Genomic DNA, 17,991 nt, shown 5'->3' on the forward strand with positions numbered 1-17,991 from the left:
TCTGACATACTGTATATGTTACCTATTTTGTTTATGTCTCTCTCCACCACTAGAATGTAAGCTCTCCGAGTACAAGGACTTTGGTTTCGTTTATTACTCTATTCTCAGCAACCAGAACAGTGCCTGATGCCTAGTAGGTACACGATAAATACCTGTTGCGCCACTTTTGATTTGCTTTCCCTCCTTCCTTGCCTCACTCTCGCTGCCCTGGGATTGCACCCGTGCCCCCATCCCCCTGGCACTGATGCATAAGCACATAACGTTTGGCTCAAGCTCTGTTTTCTGGAAGACCCAGGCCACTATAGTAACTTGTTACAAATCACACAGCCGGTAAGAGACAGACCCCGGATTCAAACCCAAGCAGGCAGCGTAACTCCACAGCCATAGAGCCACCACCACTACCATTACTGTTCCTTCTTGGAGGCTCACCTGCAAAGGCTCAAGACAAGTTAATCGTTAAAAAGGGTGGATTCCCTACAGTCTCTGCAATTCTACAGCCAATTGGTGTCACTTTTACCTGGCAATAGTACTCTTGGTTGGAACAAAGGAAAGATAGAATCACTTCTGGTTGGCAAAGGCGTGAACATACATGGAAATAAGAATTATCAATGAGCTGGTCAATTCATGAAATTTATACTCAAAATTTTTCTTAAGGTTACATGTAATTTTACAAGACCATTCATCATAGCACCAAGCCTAATAGTCCTTAATAGAAAACCGTCAAATAACAAATGCTCCAGTTAATTTCCCACAGGTATAAATTATGCAAATAGTCATTTATATCTTCATTTACAATAGTCAATAAATAAGAGTGCATGTTCATACAATTTTTTTTACAAAGATACCTTTTTACAAAGCTACAGCTATGTATGTTCTAAATAGACAAAATAATTCTTGTACTACAAAATAACATTTTGCTTTTTTTTCAATAGTTCTCTTAGAGCTCTCAGTAAAAATATTCAGACATTATCAATCAAGTCCTGCCATGACATTACAAGAAACTGTAGCATTAAATCTGTTAAACGTATTACAGACCTTGAAACAATAAATACCTATCATCAACCAATACGATACATTTTGAACAAACTCCTGCTTCCAGGATTAATAATTGGTCCTGACCATGTACGGTAGGGAACAACCATCCTTCCTCTTTTACTCTTTGTCTTTGGCTGATGCTACCAACACCAACGCAAGTGATGCAGGTAGCTAACTCAGGGTGCAATTTCAAGGAGACAGGGTCTCTGCTTCATGGCACCCCTTACCCCAGTCCCACTCCCACCCCAGGGACATTCTATACAAACATGCCAGTCTTTGGCTTCAGGGATCCAGTGCTAGAATGCAAGCAGCCTCCGATTTGAGTGGAACTTCTGTGCCTATCTATTTCGAGTCTACGAGGGGACGGGGAAAAAGATGGGAAGGAGAGAAAGGTCCAGTTGTTTACATCTATATATGCCTGCAGCTGAACTTGTGAATTTCAAAGAATCCAAGAAAATTGCCTCGGATGCTGACTTAATTTAAGGAGACCAGTTTAGTTCTGGGAGTCCTAGGAAGCAGATCTCCCACATTCTACTCCAAACTTTCACCTCACACCTTCAACAGACTACCTTTTATTTTACCAAACCCTTTCCAAAGGCACCTTTCTCAGATACTAAAGCCGGAAGCCATGCTCTAAGCTTTGGAATTCACTTACAAATGCAGAGGTGCATTTATTCTAAGCAAACAGGCCACTTACTAAGATTAAAAAAAAAACAAACCTAATTTGCTAACCTTTGGATTTTTAAACCTAGGAAAGACTTTTAAAAAGAGGTCTCCCACCTTTCCACCCAGAGAGGTAAATGAATTATTCAAGGTGTCACAGCAGGTGGGCCGGAGCTAGGACCTGGGGTCCTGATGACCAGGCCAGTGCTATCCTACTTTGGAATAATGTCAACTCTCTAGGTTACAGACACTTTCAGTTTCCTTTTATTTATTTATTTTTTTAAAAAAATTTTTGGCCATACTGTGCAGCATGTGGGATCTTAGTTCCCCGACCAGGGATCGAACCCGCGCCGCCTGCATTGGAAGGGGGAGTCTTAACCACTGGACAGTCAGGGAAGTCCCCAGAGTTTCCTTTTAAAAAGTGCTTCAATCCTTGCATGACATTTAGGAATACAGGCATGTTGTGGCTGTCCTCATAGCAAAGTCTTACAGAGAATAGGCTATTACTGGCTTCCGGTGGGTCTAAAAGAAGTCTGAACTTTTGCAAATGGAAAACAAACCTATTAAGAGACATTTTTCTATTCCTTTCTGCAACAATGCAAAAATCACAACTTGTCAATTCAAAACAAAGGAAAAATAATGATTCCTATCTCACAGGCCAACCAGTTCCAACTTCCTCCAAGTCATCCATGGTCTCATCCCTATTTTACTTGTGCTCTGCCCAGCACAGTGAGATTTGCTTTTTGAAGGAGGAAGCCTCACTTCTACTCTGAAAAGCATGTGTGAGAAGAAGTGAAGAGTGACTACCTGGGGGCATTAATTAAAGGCATTCAATCTGGGATGTTAGACACTGAGGTTAGGCTGCTAAAGCCCCTTTAGACGCAGTCCTTTTGGTTGTCAATTTGCAACCTTAGGTTAAAACCTGAACTTGGGGTCATTTAAAATTTTTAAAAATTTTCCAGTCATTTAAATTTTTTAAAAATTTTTCAGTCATTTAAAAAATTTTTAATTTATTTTTAATTGAAGTATAGTTGATGGACAATATTCGTCATTTTTACCAAATGAGGATGAAGGAGATATTTAAGCAGTGTTGATAATGGGGTGGGGGTCAAAGTATGCAGAAACTTGGGAAGGAGAACGCCAGGTGAGGGGTGCAATGCGACTGCTAAACCCGCCCAACTCTGAGATTTCCACCCACACTTGCCAACTAGGCCAAAGTCACCAACAATCAGACTCACATAAAGGCGTGACAAGCAGCAAAGTCTAGGGTGGAACTCAACGTCTGGAAGGAAGAGTCCATGATCACGGTCCTGCCACTTGCCAGCTCTATGACCTTGTTATCTTTCCTTCTTGTGTTTTAGCTTCCTCTCTGAAAGAACCACCTCCCGGGATGGTTGTTAAGGGTCCAGTGAGTTCGTGGGTACACGCTGGCTTCGGCTTCCTCTTGTAAAAGGCATGAGCTAGGTTTGAGAGAGCAGCTGGCAAGATGGAGGCGGGTTGGAGAGAGGCTAGAAGAAGTGATGGTAAACTGAATGAACTGAAAGGAGGTCTAGTCAAAGCTTGGCGAGGAGGGACACGCAGACACGGAGCTACTGAGCATTTTACGACATTGTAACAAGCTCACAAGGGAGCTATTATTCACTCAGCAAATATGTACTGAGTGTCGTTTCTGCACAGAAGATGCTCAGAGAGGTAATTTGCCCAGTCATCCAGATATCTGGAGACACAGCTGGGACTTGAACTTAGATCTGGCTGATTCCTGAACCTGCCCTCTTCCCCTTTTCCATAAAACCTCCTGGAGAAGGGAGAAGGGAGTGATAAAAAGAAAGGGGTGGGGGGAGTTTCAGTTAAAGAGATTCCTGCTAGGTGAAAGCTGGCCTTGACATCTAAGTGTCAGGGATTTTGAAGTTAGCAGTGGGAGCAGGGCGGTGGATTATTGAGTGGTGTGTGTATTTAAAACCATGTGGTCAAACAGCGTAAAATACTGGCTGTCTTCTTCCCATAAACAAGGATATTTTTCTGGCTTCTTGGTGCTACAGCCCAGGGGTGGGGTTTCATCAAGGTTCTCAGAACGAATTATAGGCACCTAAGTCGGTCTTCCCGCCGCTGAGGGGTCCGGAAATTCCAGAAAGGTCAGAGGGGCCCCGGAACTCTGATGACCTCTGCTGACCCTAGCAAGTAGGGGCTCAGAGCCTCCAGGCCTTTGCCCCTTCCCAAGCTGGTCGCGCCCACGGGGTGGAGGACTTTGAAGGCTTGCAGGTCACTGTGGTGCTATCACACGTCCGAGCAAGGAGGGCCAGGGCTCACCTGGCGCCTGAAGCCACGGGGTCTGCATGAGACGGGAATGGAAGATTCTGGGCGCAATGCATGCAGAGTCCACACTTCACGGGTACTGGGCTCACTTCCCTGCGCTGACTATTGTTCCTCAACAAGGTGCCTGACAAGAGGAAGAGCCGAAAAGATCTACAGGACTCAACATCCAGCAAAGAACCCATGTCTCATTTCTTGGCTCCCTGACACTGGCTAACCGTTACGGCGAACTCCGCCGCTATTTCCAGCAAATAAGCGAGTGATCACTCACGCCAGCTCTCAGCCTTCAGCTGCTCAGCCCAGGCCAAGGCCTTCATCCTGAGAGCAGCTGGACGGGCCGGAGGAAGAGCCTGCTATTCAGTGGGGACTCCAGACAGCAGCTGCAGCCCCAAGACGTTCAGTCTCTCCCCAAGGCGGTTTCAGCAGAGATGATGCAATGTCAGGGCAAGAGAAATAACACATGTGGACCCGGAGGGTTTCGTGGGCTCTTGTTTCCCGGCCAGAGTATCACTGGGAAGGTTCTGAGGAACCACGTCGATCTGAAACTCCCACATAGACCACCTCGGGGACTTGAGGACGTGAACAGAAATGGCTGGGAAGGTCTCCAAGCCAAAAGGAAAGAGAGGCCACGGCTCCAAACAGCAGTGGGCCTCCTGGAGAGTTAAGAAAACCCGAGCTTGCATGAAAGAGTGTGCACTTTCCAATGACACGACCACAGAAAGAGAACAATCCTTAACAAAGAAACCGCCGTGAATTCTGATATTCAGAGATACATTCTTTCCTTGTTTACTCTGGCTTGTGTCTGAGAGATCAGCTCTGTGATGTTCTGAGTCCTTGGTGACGAGGGAGGTGCAGTGTAGCTGCAGTGGCTGGAGGCTGGAGTTCTGTAGAAAACTTGGCATCCAGACATCCCTCCCGAGGGCACTAACCAGCAGTGTGACTAGTCATCTCTCCTTCCTGATCATCAGTTTTCTCATTTCTTAAATGAGGCACTAGACCCTTCCGTGATCCCTAAGGCTATCAAATAACCTATAATTTAGGAAGATCGACTACACAGGCAGGCAGCCTCCAAATCTCCTGCCTTCTATGAGTTCGACCCTCACAAAGAGCAGGCTCGCCCTGCATGGGGACGGGGAGAGAGAGCTGAACCCCAGAAAGGGAGAAGCAGCCTGTGCCCAGGGTGGCTTCTAGGGGGGCACAGAGTGGGGTACTCCCTGGTTCCCAGTGCTGGTGGGAGCCCCACTCCCTACAGAGGCCAGGCTTGACCAGGAGGAATTGCTCACCAAGTTCCAAACGGCCATCCAAGAGAGGGAGCAGCCAGTTTGTTCGCTGGCCGACACCAGTGCGGACGACCTGTTTCCCAGTGAAGTGACGGTGGCAAAGAAAACCTAGAAAGTGCATGACTCTGAGAAGCGGGAGTGTGGCGGGGAACGGGAGCTCTAAGATAGTTTCGTCGGGGCAGGAGGTGGAAAGGAGGGAAGGAAGGAGAGTCCTATCTGTGCTGGGGCATCCAGGGGAGCTCCAGGTGCCCTCCCGCCCCTCCTCACTTGGCCCAGCATTATACGAAGGCACTCGCAGACCGTGGCTGAGCAGGACTCCGGGCACGTTCACAAGCGCGCCCACAGAGCAGCGAGCCACCTAACAAGCAGGGAGACAGCAAACGTGGGACCTGCGACTCAAGATGGTGTCTTCCCCGGTGAAACCCCAGGGAAATAAGAGCAAAGCAATGGAAGTGATGGAATCATAAAGACAAAGGGATGAAGAGGAGGTGACAGCAGGCGCGAGACGCCAACCCATTTATGGAAGGGGGCAGAAATGAGGGAGCCGGGAGCAGGGCCGAGGAATCGCAACACCACGCACTGCCTGGGTAGAGGGGAGGCACCAGCTCCCAGGGGCGTCAGCAGCCTGCTCCTCGGGGGGAAGCGGAGGAGCTCTAACCCAGGGACGCCAGGCACAGCGAAGCGGGAGCGATTCAGTGAGTCTACAGGCTGACTGTGATGAGATGCCTGCTCAGAGCCAGGATGCGGGCGCTCAGGTGTGTGCCGGCATCTCTGGGTACGGCCCTCCAGTCCGTGCACGGCACAAAGGTGCCTGGCTAAGGGGGCAATTGGCGAGTTAAAATCTAGCCCTTACTCTGTTCCTCAAGCCTTTCCCTGGAGAAAGAGGCAAAAGATGCCTCCTGCCAGTTTGGCCAAGTGCCCACGGGTGGCTTCTGCTCAGAGGGGCACCTATTTCTAAGTCATCCATCCACTCAGAGGGAATGCCCTTTTTGAAACTGCATGAGGACCCTGCATAGGCTAGTAGCAGCTCAGCGTATGTCCCTTTATCTCAGGCAGCAGAGAAGTGGAAATATCTCTAAAGAAACACAGTGAGAAAAGACCTGCAAATATTGATATGTGTGGTGCTCCCATGAAGAGTCCAGGCGCCCACCTGGGGACCCTACAGAAAAATCCACCAGTTGACACACAGAACTTCCTATCCATTTTGTGATGTATCATTCTTACACATGAACCGATCCACAGGATCACTAGATATCTGAAGAAAACTTGTAATGTGAAAGAGAGAGAGTGCGACTAAGAGAAAGAGAACTTAGAGGAAATAAAGGCAAAACAGAGAGCAGAAAAGAACTTCCCCCAAACCCCACTATCGTGAACATCCACAGAGAAATAAGTTCTGCACCCATGAAACAAGAACAGGACACTATAAAACGTTTTGGAAATTAAAAATGAATAAAACATTCATCAGGTATATTGAGAAGATAAAGCTAAATAACTACCTTTGAAAGCAGATCAAAAAAAATTAAGAGATGAGAAATAGAAAAGATAAAAAAATATTAGAGGTCTAGCCTGGGAAGTCCAACATTGGAAGAGCAGGTGGTACAGAAAGAAAGAATGTGAACAATTACAAGAAAATTTAAGAAGTTTCTCATGAGAACCCAGCACGAGGTACACCATCAAGGGTACAACACCATCGGGACAGTTCAGAATGCTAAGAATGAAGGGATCTTACATGTTTCCCGGGAGGGTGGAGAAACCCAAGTCACAGCAAAAGGCCTGGGAATCGGCATGGCATCAGGAATCTCAACAACCACGATGGGGGGGTGGGGGTGGGAGGGTATTATTTTCCACCCACAATTCTATATCCAGCTACACCTGGGTAAGGGCAGAAAAAGGATATTTTAAGTTATACAAAATCTCAAAATATTTACAATAATATTTACTTCCCACGTTCTTTTCTAAGAAAGTTACTAAGGAACGTGCCACACCCAAATCATCATCATCATCATCAATCATCCATCATCAAGGAGGGAGAAAAAATGTGACGAGAAAGGACGTGTAACTATAGTACACTACTTGGCTCACGAGTTAACACTCCTCATATGCCCACAATGAAGAGAGACGTACCAAATAACACATCCAACTATACTGGAAAAACAAAGCACGGTATGGGTAAGAGCAAGATCCTTCTCTACCATGGTAGCAAGCCAGTAGATGTTTCTAGATTAATTTTAAAAATAAAAGAAGTATAAGCATGTTATGTAGAAATGCGAAGGTAAATATTAGAAGAAACAGCTAAAAGAGGTGAAAGTGTTACTTCTAGAAAGCAACCCATAGGGGATTGCTCGTTTTCATTAAAAGTCTTATAGTATTTGTTTCTTTTTAAACCACGAACATGTATTACTCAGATAAGAATTAAAAATAAATTCTTAAATAGAAGCCATGGAGTGGTTTGTCCTTCAGGCTTCTCACCCACCTTCTATATCTGACTTCTTTCACACATGCCTGTAATCAAGTGAGATTTTTTTTTCCTTAAAAAAAAAAAAATCAGTTTGCTGCCGCCCTGAACCAAATGACTTTCAGGCATCTTGCCAGTAGACGGTTTTAAACAACATGACACTTTGTAATGGGTGAGAGAAGAAACCTGCAGAGACTTTTCTGAACAAGGTCTAGACCCGTAAAATGAAATGATTAACGTTCGGGTCAGCTCTTCCCTGGCTTTTCAAGCATCTAATTTAGGTGAGGACTGCATGGTGTCCAGGTTTATAAAATATCACACATAATCGTTATGATCTGTACCTTTCAGCTTTCAGTGATGCCAGGGAGGTCACTAATTAGCTCCCTTTCCATGGGACACTAGGCCTTCGAGATGGAATCGCTCCAAACTCCCAACAGCTTTCAGCTGGGAAGGCTTAGATTCGTTCGTGGAGAGAAAGCAGCCTATAGCCAGAGTGGGTTAGAGGCCAGGCTTTGGCTGTCATCGACTCGAATGCGCTATGTCAATTCTTTTGGCCATGCTGGAATTCTGTAAACTTGAGACCCCCTGCTTGAAATAAGCAAATCCCTGCCTTGCCGAGAGAGAAGCGTGATTCCTGGAGTAACAACAAAGCTGGTGTGTCAGCTGACAAGCTATTAGAGCTCTCGAGGGTATTCCAGAAGGAACATCCAATGAGCCTGAAAGCAAACAAAGCTTCCTCATGGGAAAAACACGAGAAAAAACAAAGGTCAGTGGTTGACCTAAAAATTTTGGTTTTGTTTAAATGAGGACATTCTTATCTCTTCATTTTATTATTATTTTTTTTCAGGACATTCATGGGCCCAATGGAAGTTCCCTAAAAGAGGGGACAGCTCTGGATGGAGCATCAGGGGGCCTGGGTACACTTGCAAGTCTGCTCCTGGTTGGCGGTGTGACCTTGGTCAACCATCTCTGCCTCTCTGGGTTCAGCAGAGGAGATGCTGTCTGAATGCCCCTCCTGACCTAATAGGCTGTGGTTTTATAAGTCTCACCACAGACACGCTTTCTGAGGGGGAGGACAATGGAAGGAGGAAGTAATACACAGGGACGCATGGCCTGCATCTTGACAGGAAGCAGGAAGCAGAGGGAGCCCAGGGCAGAAGGAAGATGGAAGGGCAGGTGGATGCCGCTGTCCTCTCACCACCTGCCTGTTCTGGTTGCTTCTCGGGGTGCTTTCCAGAAACCCTTTTCCTTTTCAAGAAACCCATCCTAACTGACCACAAAAGATGCCTGTGCTGAGACTCGCACTGTGAGGCAGGTGTGCACAAAGGCCCTCTCGGAGCAGGAACGTGCTGGACCACTTCCTGCTCTAACATCAGTCAGAGCTCATTCTCAGCCAGGCCACTTCTGCATTCCTCCTCGGGGCTTTCAGGGGCTTTTTTTGGACCGTGCCCTGCAGGGCCTTGGGTACCAGCACAGATGCCTCAGGAGGCACGAGTGGAAGCTGGGAGCTGCCCGGGTAAAGCGAGAGGGATCCCAGGCCTTGCCCTGTGTCAGCCAAAAGCACCCTGTGCTTTTCAGGTATCAATTAGACTGGCCCCTGAGAATCCACTTGAAAGGAGGATTCCATAGGTGGGAAAGGTTTGCAAATCACAGCTTTACCTCAGTTCAATCAATGCAAAAGCAAAATTAAAATGCACGCCCCCCACAAAAAAGAAAACGAGGGTGAACAAGTGTGCACTGCAGCTCACGACCTAGCCTTCACTTTCCTCGAACTTTGCCGTTCACGAATGCCCTTTGCTGGACCCGGCAGCTTTGTGCTGCTCTGATACCCGCCCAGAGAAAACGACCAATCACCAGACCACAACAGGTGCATGGACCCCCAGCACCTTCCCTCAGACTCCCCTCTCAGAGGAAAGTAGGGCAGTTTTCTTCCCAGTGGGGGGTCTCCCTGAGGCAGCCACCCTATTTCTCATCAGAAGGCGAAAAACTCAGGTCCATCTGGGACCTTAAAAACCAGCACGTGGGGCGAGCTAAGACCCAGTCATGAGTACTAGTAACAAAGCTTAATAGCTGACAGAGCAAGGCACGCAAACAAACCCGCCCAAGGATATGGCCACACACCTGAGTGTTGAGTCCACAGCCAAAGAGAAAAACGTGCTTAGGACTTACAGGAGAAAAAGGAAACGTGAAAAAGAAAAGTGGAGAGAGGGAGTCTTAAGTTTCCTCGGAGGTCCTCCACCACCTGCAGAAGTGCCCCATCCAGAACAGGCAATAAAAGGAAGTAAGGAGACTGCCCACCCCTGGCCAGGATCCTGTCGTTTTATTATGCAGACGCACGCATCAGAGTCCGCTGAGGTCCAGCTGGGGGAAGAGTAGCAGGCAGTAAACCAGGAGCCAGAGGAAGATAAAGGACATCGTGTCTGGCTGCTGGACGAACTGCATCAGCGAGTCACTCTGTGGGCTGTGGATCTCTTGCAGCCCGGCTTCTTCCAAGTTGTTGGCCTTCCTGCAGGAGGGGAGACACACCAAGGCAGTCACAAGTGGGTGCCCAGCCCAGTGGAGCCCCCTCCCTCCCTGTACGCCAGCCTCACTGCCCAACTGGAGAGCTGAGGGCTTCCCAGTGAGGTGCAGACCCAGGCGGAGGGGGCTGGGTCCCGGGGTGCTTTGAGCTTTCAACCCCACTCAGTTCATCTTCACAGCGCCAAGAGGGAGGCACTGTTAGCCCCATTCTGCAGATGGGCATACTGAGCCTTATGGAGAGGGGGTGGGAGGGGGCTTGCTCAAGGCCATACAATGACTTTGTGATACAGCTGGGACCTGGACCCGGTCTACACCCAGTCCAGGATGCTTTCCCTTACACCGCAGTGCCCTTAACGCAGAGTTAGAAGCTGATGCCTCTTTGTTCTTCCCTAGGAACAGAGGAGACTTCCTAAGGAATCTGAAGAAAGAATCGGAGGTTCCCTGATCATTTAAAAACAGCCATCAGCAACAAAAAGACACACCTCTGTACCACCAAGTTTTTGTTTTTGTTTTTGGAATCTAACCTTGCAAATAATTACCAGGTTACCAGATTTTGGTCAGATGTATCTTTCTTCTCTTATTTTAACAGAAGGTAGTGCTAAAGTGACATTTTAGTTTTGCCTGGTGGAGAAAGCCCAGAAGGGGACTGTGTGGTGGTGACAGGAAAGGGTCAGAAGCCATAATCTGATTGCAGTTGGGCTTGGGGGCCTCTGCTTGCAGATGCATTTGTAGAACCTAGAGTGTAAGCTTCTCAGGGTCATTTGGGGCTTCTCAGGGTCATCAGGGTGATGGAGATTATGAGAAGCGAAAACTACCTCCTCCTCCCTAGACCATCTCCTGATACAATGAAAGGCCAGGCCAAGAAGGGATTAAACCTTGCCCTGGTCTGGAAACTGAGCGATTCCCACACAGATAACAGACAACGGACAGAATTTCTTTCTCCTCCTTAAAACTGTTTTTAGAGAAATTTTAAACTGTATATTTTTATTGCAAGGGTAATAAATGCTCAAAAGCATGGAAAACACGACTGTACTTCTCAACCTTGCAGGTTCAATTTTCAAAGACTCTATCTCATAAAAGCTAAAAGTACTATTTTCCTATGAGGATGTCAAACCTGGTGGAAAACGTGAATTAATATTGCCATTTTATGGCAGGGGAGGGAAACAAATCTTGCCTCTTTTTTTAGTAGCCAGACAGGTGGACTTGTAAAGATTACACTCCTGGGTGTTGGGCAATTTTCAGACAAGGTCTCTCCATTCCAATCATCTAAGTCCTTCCAAGCCAATTCAGATCCGTGGCAAATATTTTTAAAAACTCAATTAAATTAAGTGATTCAATAACTTTAACAGAGATAGGGGCATCTCAGAGTTGTCAGAGTTTTAGATTTCTCTGCCTGCCTATGTTCTAAACGGGCCGTGTTACAGCAATTCGACACTCTTAGTCTAGGTCATTTTGTTCTCCAACAGTAAGAAATACTTTCATAGACATCCTGGCATGTTTGCATTCCCTCTTCATGTCTGTTCTGATGCCACAAAACTGTAAAATCAGCTCAGTGAGCTTCTGAGTATTGTACCTGCAGCGGTGACACAGAATGAACACAGTTGTCAGGGGCTACTGCGTTTAGAACACACACAGTATCCCGTCCCTACCTCTTCTGCCTGTATCTGCCTCGGAGGGCCAGCTTATACCACTGTGTCATCTAAATACAGCCACAGGCTCATGACCCAGACCTGTCTTTAAACCGAGTCATTTTCTGAACCATGCCCTGCCCATCAACATGAACTCATATCTAACTTCCCCTCCCACTCATATTCAATTTCCATTCATTTTTTCCAGAACGGGTATTTTCTTGCATGAGTCCAGACTATTAATACTGTTATCCAACACAGCCTTGTTGGAGAATAGCCACCCCCAGAAGGTAGGCTGCGTAATTAAAGAAAAAATATCCTTTTAAGCCCCACCAAGCTTGGACCACTGCCACCTACCCGGTTAACGTTCGGTTTCTTCTGTCATCCTGATCTGGTGCGTTCCTCAGCTGAACACAGCTAAAACGATCCTACAGTGAAATTTATAAACAAAACCCCGCAACCCAGTTAGTAAAGATGAAATCTCTGAAACAGAAAATGAAATGATTTTAAACATACAGAGTCGAGCATGCCATGATTTTCTCAATCTTGCGAACATCAAGTTCCAAAGTAAAATGACTAGGCAGTATTCTACGTTATTCCCACGGGTGGACGGAAGGGTCCCCTCCCCCATAACAACCTGAATCAGGGCAAGCTGTGGATCCCAGGGCTTTGGGTCCCAACACATCCACAGCTAAGAGGTTGCGAAGACAAAGTGAACCCTCTGCTTATGGGGCACCTCTGTCTTTGAACGTGATCTTTCTGGACGTGTGTGCAGGGGTGGGGTCTTAGATGCGTTTGTTATGACAAAGATGCCTTTGGGCTTTAAAATCATCACTTTATTTACATCCCCTATTGCCCAAACTGGACATCTGATCGGACTATGCTTAGTGACAAGGTTTCAATTTGCTTGTCTTCTATCCCAAAGCATAGCTGTTGCAAGTCAGTAATTTCAAAGCTCTGGGCTGGGGAGGAGGAAGGATGGAAAGGAATTGATTAGCAGGGGCCGGATGAAAGAAGAAGAAATTCACATACTAACCGATTCCGAAGACCTGTTAGCATGTCGTTGAACGTAAATGCTGGAGTCACTGTGGCTTGTCCTGCAAAATAAGCACACGTTTTGAATTGGTGCCACCAAGAGCTTCTTGCTGCCCCCATCCTGAGGCTGCCACATGTGGAGTTAGGCAAGCTCTGATTTCTGACCTAGTGATGGAAAGGAGACATGGTATCCAGTAGACCCACTCGGGGTGGAGCGTGTTTACAAACAGCAGGATGATGTGAAAGGGACACACTGAGCCCTCGTTAACAAGAAAACAAAAAGAAAAAAAACAGTGAGAAAGAATTTCAAATAGAAAGCAGACCACATATTCTTAAAAATCATAGGATTTGGGGGCAGGAAGGGATCTCTTTTTCTAAGTATCCCGTAGTCTTGGAACTCACCAGATGTCCTCTGCAAGCTAAAGTCAGACCTGGGCTGAGACCTGGGCCCTGGACTCCCTTTGCAGTGTTCCCTGCTGTGCACAGGCTGCTGACTGCCTAGCTCTTGGGCTGACCACCTCTTTTCCTTTCATACACGAGAAGGCTGATTTTCTGACTATATCTTTGAGGCTGATGTGTTCCTCTGATCTTCCAATAAAGCTGGCTCACTCAGGGCTAAGGCAAAAAGATACCCAACCAGAGGCCTGGGCTGTCATCCTGGCTCCTGGATGATTAACTGGCAACCTTGGTCAAATATTTACATCTCTGATCAGTTTTCCTTATCTGTGAAATGGATCATCATTCCCACCCTACCTACTTCATGGAGCTGGCGGGGATACTAGCCTACTGCAGGTCAAAGTGGCCCTGCCCTATTGCTCCACAGGAGAAAGAGGTGTTGCATGTGGATGGGCCTGATACAGAGACAGTCATGTTAGTTTCCTCAAGGCAGACCTACTATGTGGCATTATGGGGTCTGGGAAAGAGGCACCTGACTCACGAGTTTATTCCCATGATTGGCAGCCTTGTTGTTCCCGCCCATGGCTGTCCTCCAAACATCCCCAAGCTCTTCCCTTTCCTGGGGCACGTTTCCAGCTAGCAGGTTTTGAGCACCTACTACATGCCAGGGGCGGGGCTAGGCCTAGGGAAACTTCAGTCCTTTTCCTCAATCCAAAGCCTGTGCTAGTTTTTCCTGGCTGGTATCACAGCACAGAAATGAAACAAAATGCACCTACAAAGAAAAAAATAGGGCTTCCCTGGTGGTGCAGTGGTTGAGAGTCCGCCTGCCGATGCAGGGGACATGGGTTCGGGTTCGTGCCCCGGTCCGGGAAGATCCCACATGCCACGGAGCAGCTGGGCCCCTGAGCCATGGCCGCTGGGCCTGCGCGTCCAGAGCCTGTGCTCCGCAACGGGAGAGGCCACAACAGTGAGAGGCCCGCGTACCGCAAAAAAAAAAAAAAAGACACTGGTGCCTGGAACCCAACAGTGCCCATAAGAGTCAACTCAACAAGTGGTCCTGGAAACACAGGACCACTCTCCACTCCCCCCCAGACCACATATTTGTAATGTTTTCTAGTAAAAAAGCTCATCCCTGGGGGGGGGGTGGATCTCATTTTTCCCTCTCCCCCTTTTTTTTCAGTATGCTTTCTTGAAGGTGGTTTTTGTGTTATAGTCAAATCACTATGAGACGTATTCATGTTTGCATCCCGAACTTCATTCTTTCAGCAAAGCATGATCAGGAGGCTACTGTGTGCGGGGCCCCGAGCTAGATGCTGAGGACCCACTCCTCCAGGAGCCTGCCGTGGACTGCGAGCACAGCCATTCACTCATCATCCCCCGCGAAGAACTTCTGTTCTTTGGATGCCGACTATAAGGCAGGTGCCGAGCTAAATGCTGGGATACGCTGGTGTGCCCTCCCTGCCTCCAGGGAGCTGGCTCACCGTCTAGGGGAAGAGCAGGTGATAAATACATCCTTCCATAAATGATTATAGAAATTATTGCTTTGATCAATGCTGTGGAGGAAAAGAACAGAGGCTATGAGAATACAGAAAGGGGAATCAAAAATAGCCTGGAAGAATCCAAGAAGGCTGCTTGGAGGAAGTGGTAGTGGAGCTGAGACCCAAGGGAGCAGGCAGGGGACAGAGGGTCCTCAAGGATGAAGGAACTTATGTTGGGGGGCATTCCAGGACCTCAACTAAGGCCAGGGTGCTTAGTGTGCTAGGGATGGGGGAGAGGGTGACCGAGGGTGGACGGAGATGAGGCTGGGGGACAGGCCACGAGGGGTGGGGTCCTGCAGGCTCTGGACCAGCGGCCTTTCTGCTGAGACCAACGGGAAGCCAAGGGGGTGACTGACAGCCAGGAAAACATCCTGTGCCTTCCCTGGGAAGAGAGATGCCGGGGCTCTCTCATTCCATAGTCTCGGCCAGGCAATGACCTCTCTGAACTCAGTTCTCTCGAGTGTAAAACGGGGAGGGCAGGTGAGACGGCCGTGAGCACAGGACGGGCGCCGGGGTGCGCGTTCATTCGTGGGCATGAGCGCCCCTCTATGCTGTCCGATTACTTTTGGCGTGTAGCTTCTACCTCGGCGAAAATGCTTCATAATAGCTACAGCTTTGCCTGACGTGAGATGGGATGGAGGAACTGGGAGATCAGAGTAAAACCTTTGCACTGAAAGGTCAGCCAGGCCTCACGCCCACAGACACCGAAATATCGGTTTACGTTTCCACATCCCTCCCCCACGGTTCCATCTTCACCAGGGCAGGTTTTGCTGGTCCTTCCGAAGCAGCACGCACCCAATTCACTTGCTTTGCCCCATCATGCCCCCCTGGTCTCTCCTCCCGTGCCCCCTCGCATTCAACAAATATTACCTGAGGTGCCTGCTATGTGCTAGCTGTTCCTCAGGCTGTTTCTTCCACTTGGAAAGTCCCCTGTTTCCCTCTCCCAAACCCAAATCCCACTCAGCCCTCAAGGCGGAATTCCAATGACGTCTCAGCGCCTAGGCTGCCCTGACCCTCTCCGCCTGCCTCTGAGGTCTCACCGGGAAACCTCACTTGCCTCTCACACCTAAGGTGCCCACCCAGTCCCAGCAGGATAGACGGAGCACGTCTCCTCTCCCTCCAGCTGGGAGACCCTGGAGGGCGGAGCCATGGCGGACCTCTTCCGAAGTCCCCATGTCCCCACCACATAGTGACCGCTCAAAGACTGCTTAGGGAGAAGCGGGGCAGTCTGGCAAATGACCAGTGGCCCCTCCTGAGTTGTGGTTGAGTAGATGACAGCCCTGGACCACTTGCCTGGAAGCGCTCATCTGCACTTAGGGCGGGGTCGGGTCCAGCTGCACGTGAGACATAGAAGTCTGCTGGCTAGTCACAGCCAAGGGCAGGGAGAAGGACTCTGGGAGTCACGGGCTAAGGTAGCAGCAGCCTTCCGTGGTGCCTTGAGCCTGCTCCCCCGGGCTCCCGTCTGCCCTCCCTTTGTCCCCCACAGCTCAGCACGGGAGCCAAGAGGAGGGCAGGTGGGAAGCAGGGCACCGGCCGGCCTCTCCTCCGGCTCTCCCTGTATGCGCTTCCCCCACTCACTCCCCCAGGGCTTATCTCAATAATTTCCCTTTGCATCCAGCATGGCTCACCCAGCACAGCCAACGCGGGGTCACAGAAGGAACGTGGACCGTGGCACCTGACAGGTCTGGGTCCAAGACCCCAGCTGTCCCATCTCCTAAGCTGGGAGGTACCCTCCAAGCTTCCCAGCGATGCACAATCCCACCTACCTGCCTATCGGGGTGCCCACGAGAATTGATGAACACATGTATGGGAAATGCCCGATACATAAGGGCTTGTAAATGGTGATCTTTGTGATGATGAGGGATAATGGGGAGAGACCAGGGTCTTCTGACATTCAGCAGCTACCTATTTTCCCCGGGACAAATCCGGACCATCCAGTGGCCTCAGAGTGACAGAGCAGATGTGTGCTACACGCTTCCTGGCACTCAGAGCTCAGTATCCTCCCTGCCCACTCCTCCCCTGTGGTAAATCAACCACCCTTACTGCCTTGGACCCAAACTCGTGGGTGAAGCGGTCATATTAAAGTCCAGCTTCCATGCGACAGTGATACATGGTCCCCTCCACGCATATGCAGTGCCTCCCTTCTGATCCTGTAAGATGCTTACAAACGGCTAAGTTTGGTCTCTACCTAGCCTGACCAGAGGTTATCAGGGGCCACAGACGGCCGGCAGAGTCTCCAAGGCTATTACTTTTCATACCCCACCCCTACGTACGGTTCAGCCACCTCTCTCTCTGCTCACTGCCAGTTTCCACCCAAAGCTCCTTGGAGCGAGGAGAGAAGGCAAAGTTCAGGGGCTTCTGGTTTTGCTGATTACGGGCAGGTCTGATATTGTTTGGGGGAAGTCAGTGGGGGAGCCCAGGGGTGAAGAAAGAGGACTTTGCCTGAATCTGTTTCCCTTGCTGTCCAGCCCCACCCCTGCGTCCCCCATCCAATCAGAAACCGGAAATGGGATGAGTTCAGAGAGTAGCTTCCCAGCTCAGGCTCTGGGGTGAGAAGTTGTTAATCAAATACCTGGAAAGGACATTGTGGTCACAGGTGTCTTCTTCCAGGTCATCTGAGGAGCGAACAGTTCCGGGTGCTATAAATATTGAACTTTCTACGTGGTCCACATGTTTTCTTTTTTCCTTTTGTTTACTGCTGATCGGTTCTTCCATTACCTTTTCTTCTAATGGGTTTGCTAAGTTTTCCGAATTTGGAAATTCCTGGGACCGAAGGATATGACAACCAAACACAAATCAGAATTTTATGCTGAGATGTTGAGTGCGTGACACCACCCGGCAGCGCCCTGATCCACCTTGACTCCGAGGCCCAGCTAGGGTGCCCCTTCCAATCCCGCCTCTTCCATGGGTTCCTTCCAGCACAGCCCACCATGGAGCCCACCCGAACTGCTGCTCCCCGGGCAGAGTTCCAAATGCTCCAGACTAATTGATCGAAAACAGCATGGGTTTTACAGTCAGTAAGACCTGGTTTCAAATCCTGGCTAAGTCAGCTATCTGACCTTGAGCAACTGACTATCTCTCTGATCCTTGGTTTCCTTGTCTGTCAAATGGGTATAAGGATTATCAGCCTC

The 17,991-nt window shown here is 48.7% G+C and overlaps 1 protein-coding gene across 1 annotated transcript in view; it reads right to left on the minus strand.

The window, feature by feature from the left end:
* Window positions 1-573: 573 nt before the first annotated feature.
* Window positions 574-17,991, minus strand: part of CLMN (calmin) — a 125,125-nt gene continuing 107,707 nt past the window's right edge. The window contains exons 10-13 of the mRNA XM_082616797.1: window positions 17,433-17,623; window positions 12,928-12,988; window positions 12,249-12,319; window positions 574-10,249 (exon numbers count right to left, since the gene is read on the minus strand). Of these exons, the coding sequence (XP_082472923.1) occupies window positions 10,084-10,249; window positions 12,249-12,319; window positions 12,928-12,988; window positions 17,433-17,623 (489 nt within the window). The 3' untranslated portion in view covers window positions 574-10,083. The remainder of the gene's footprint in view (window positions 10,250-12,248; window positions 12,320-12,927; window positions 12,989-17,432; window positions 17,624-17,991) is intronic.

The sequence above is a fragment of the Mesoplodon mirus genome (genome assembly GCF_964341445.2).
Source record: "Mesoplodon mirus genome assembly, chromosome: 4".
In the NCBI taxonomy this organism is placed as follows: Eukaryota; Metazoa; Chordata; class Mammalia; order Artiodactyla; family Ziphiidae; genus Mesoplodon; species Mesoplodon mirus.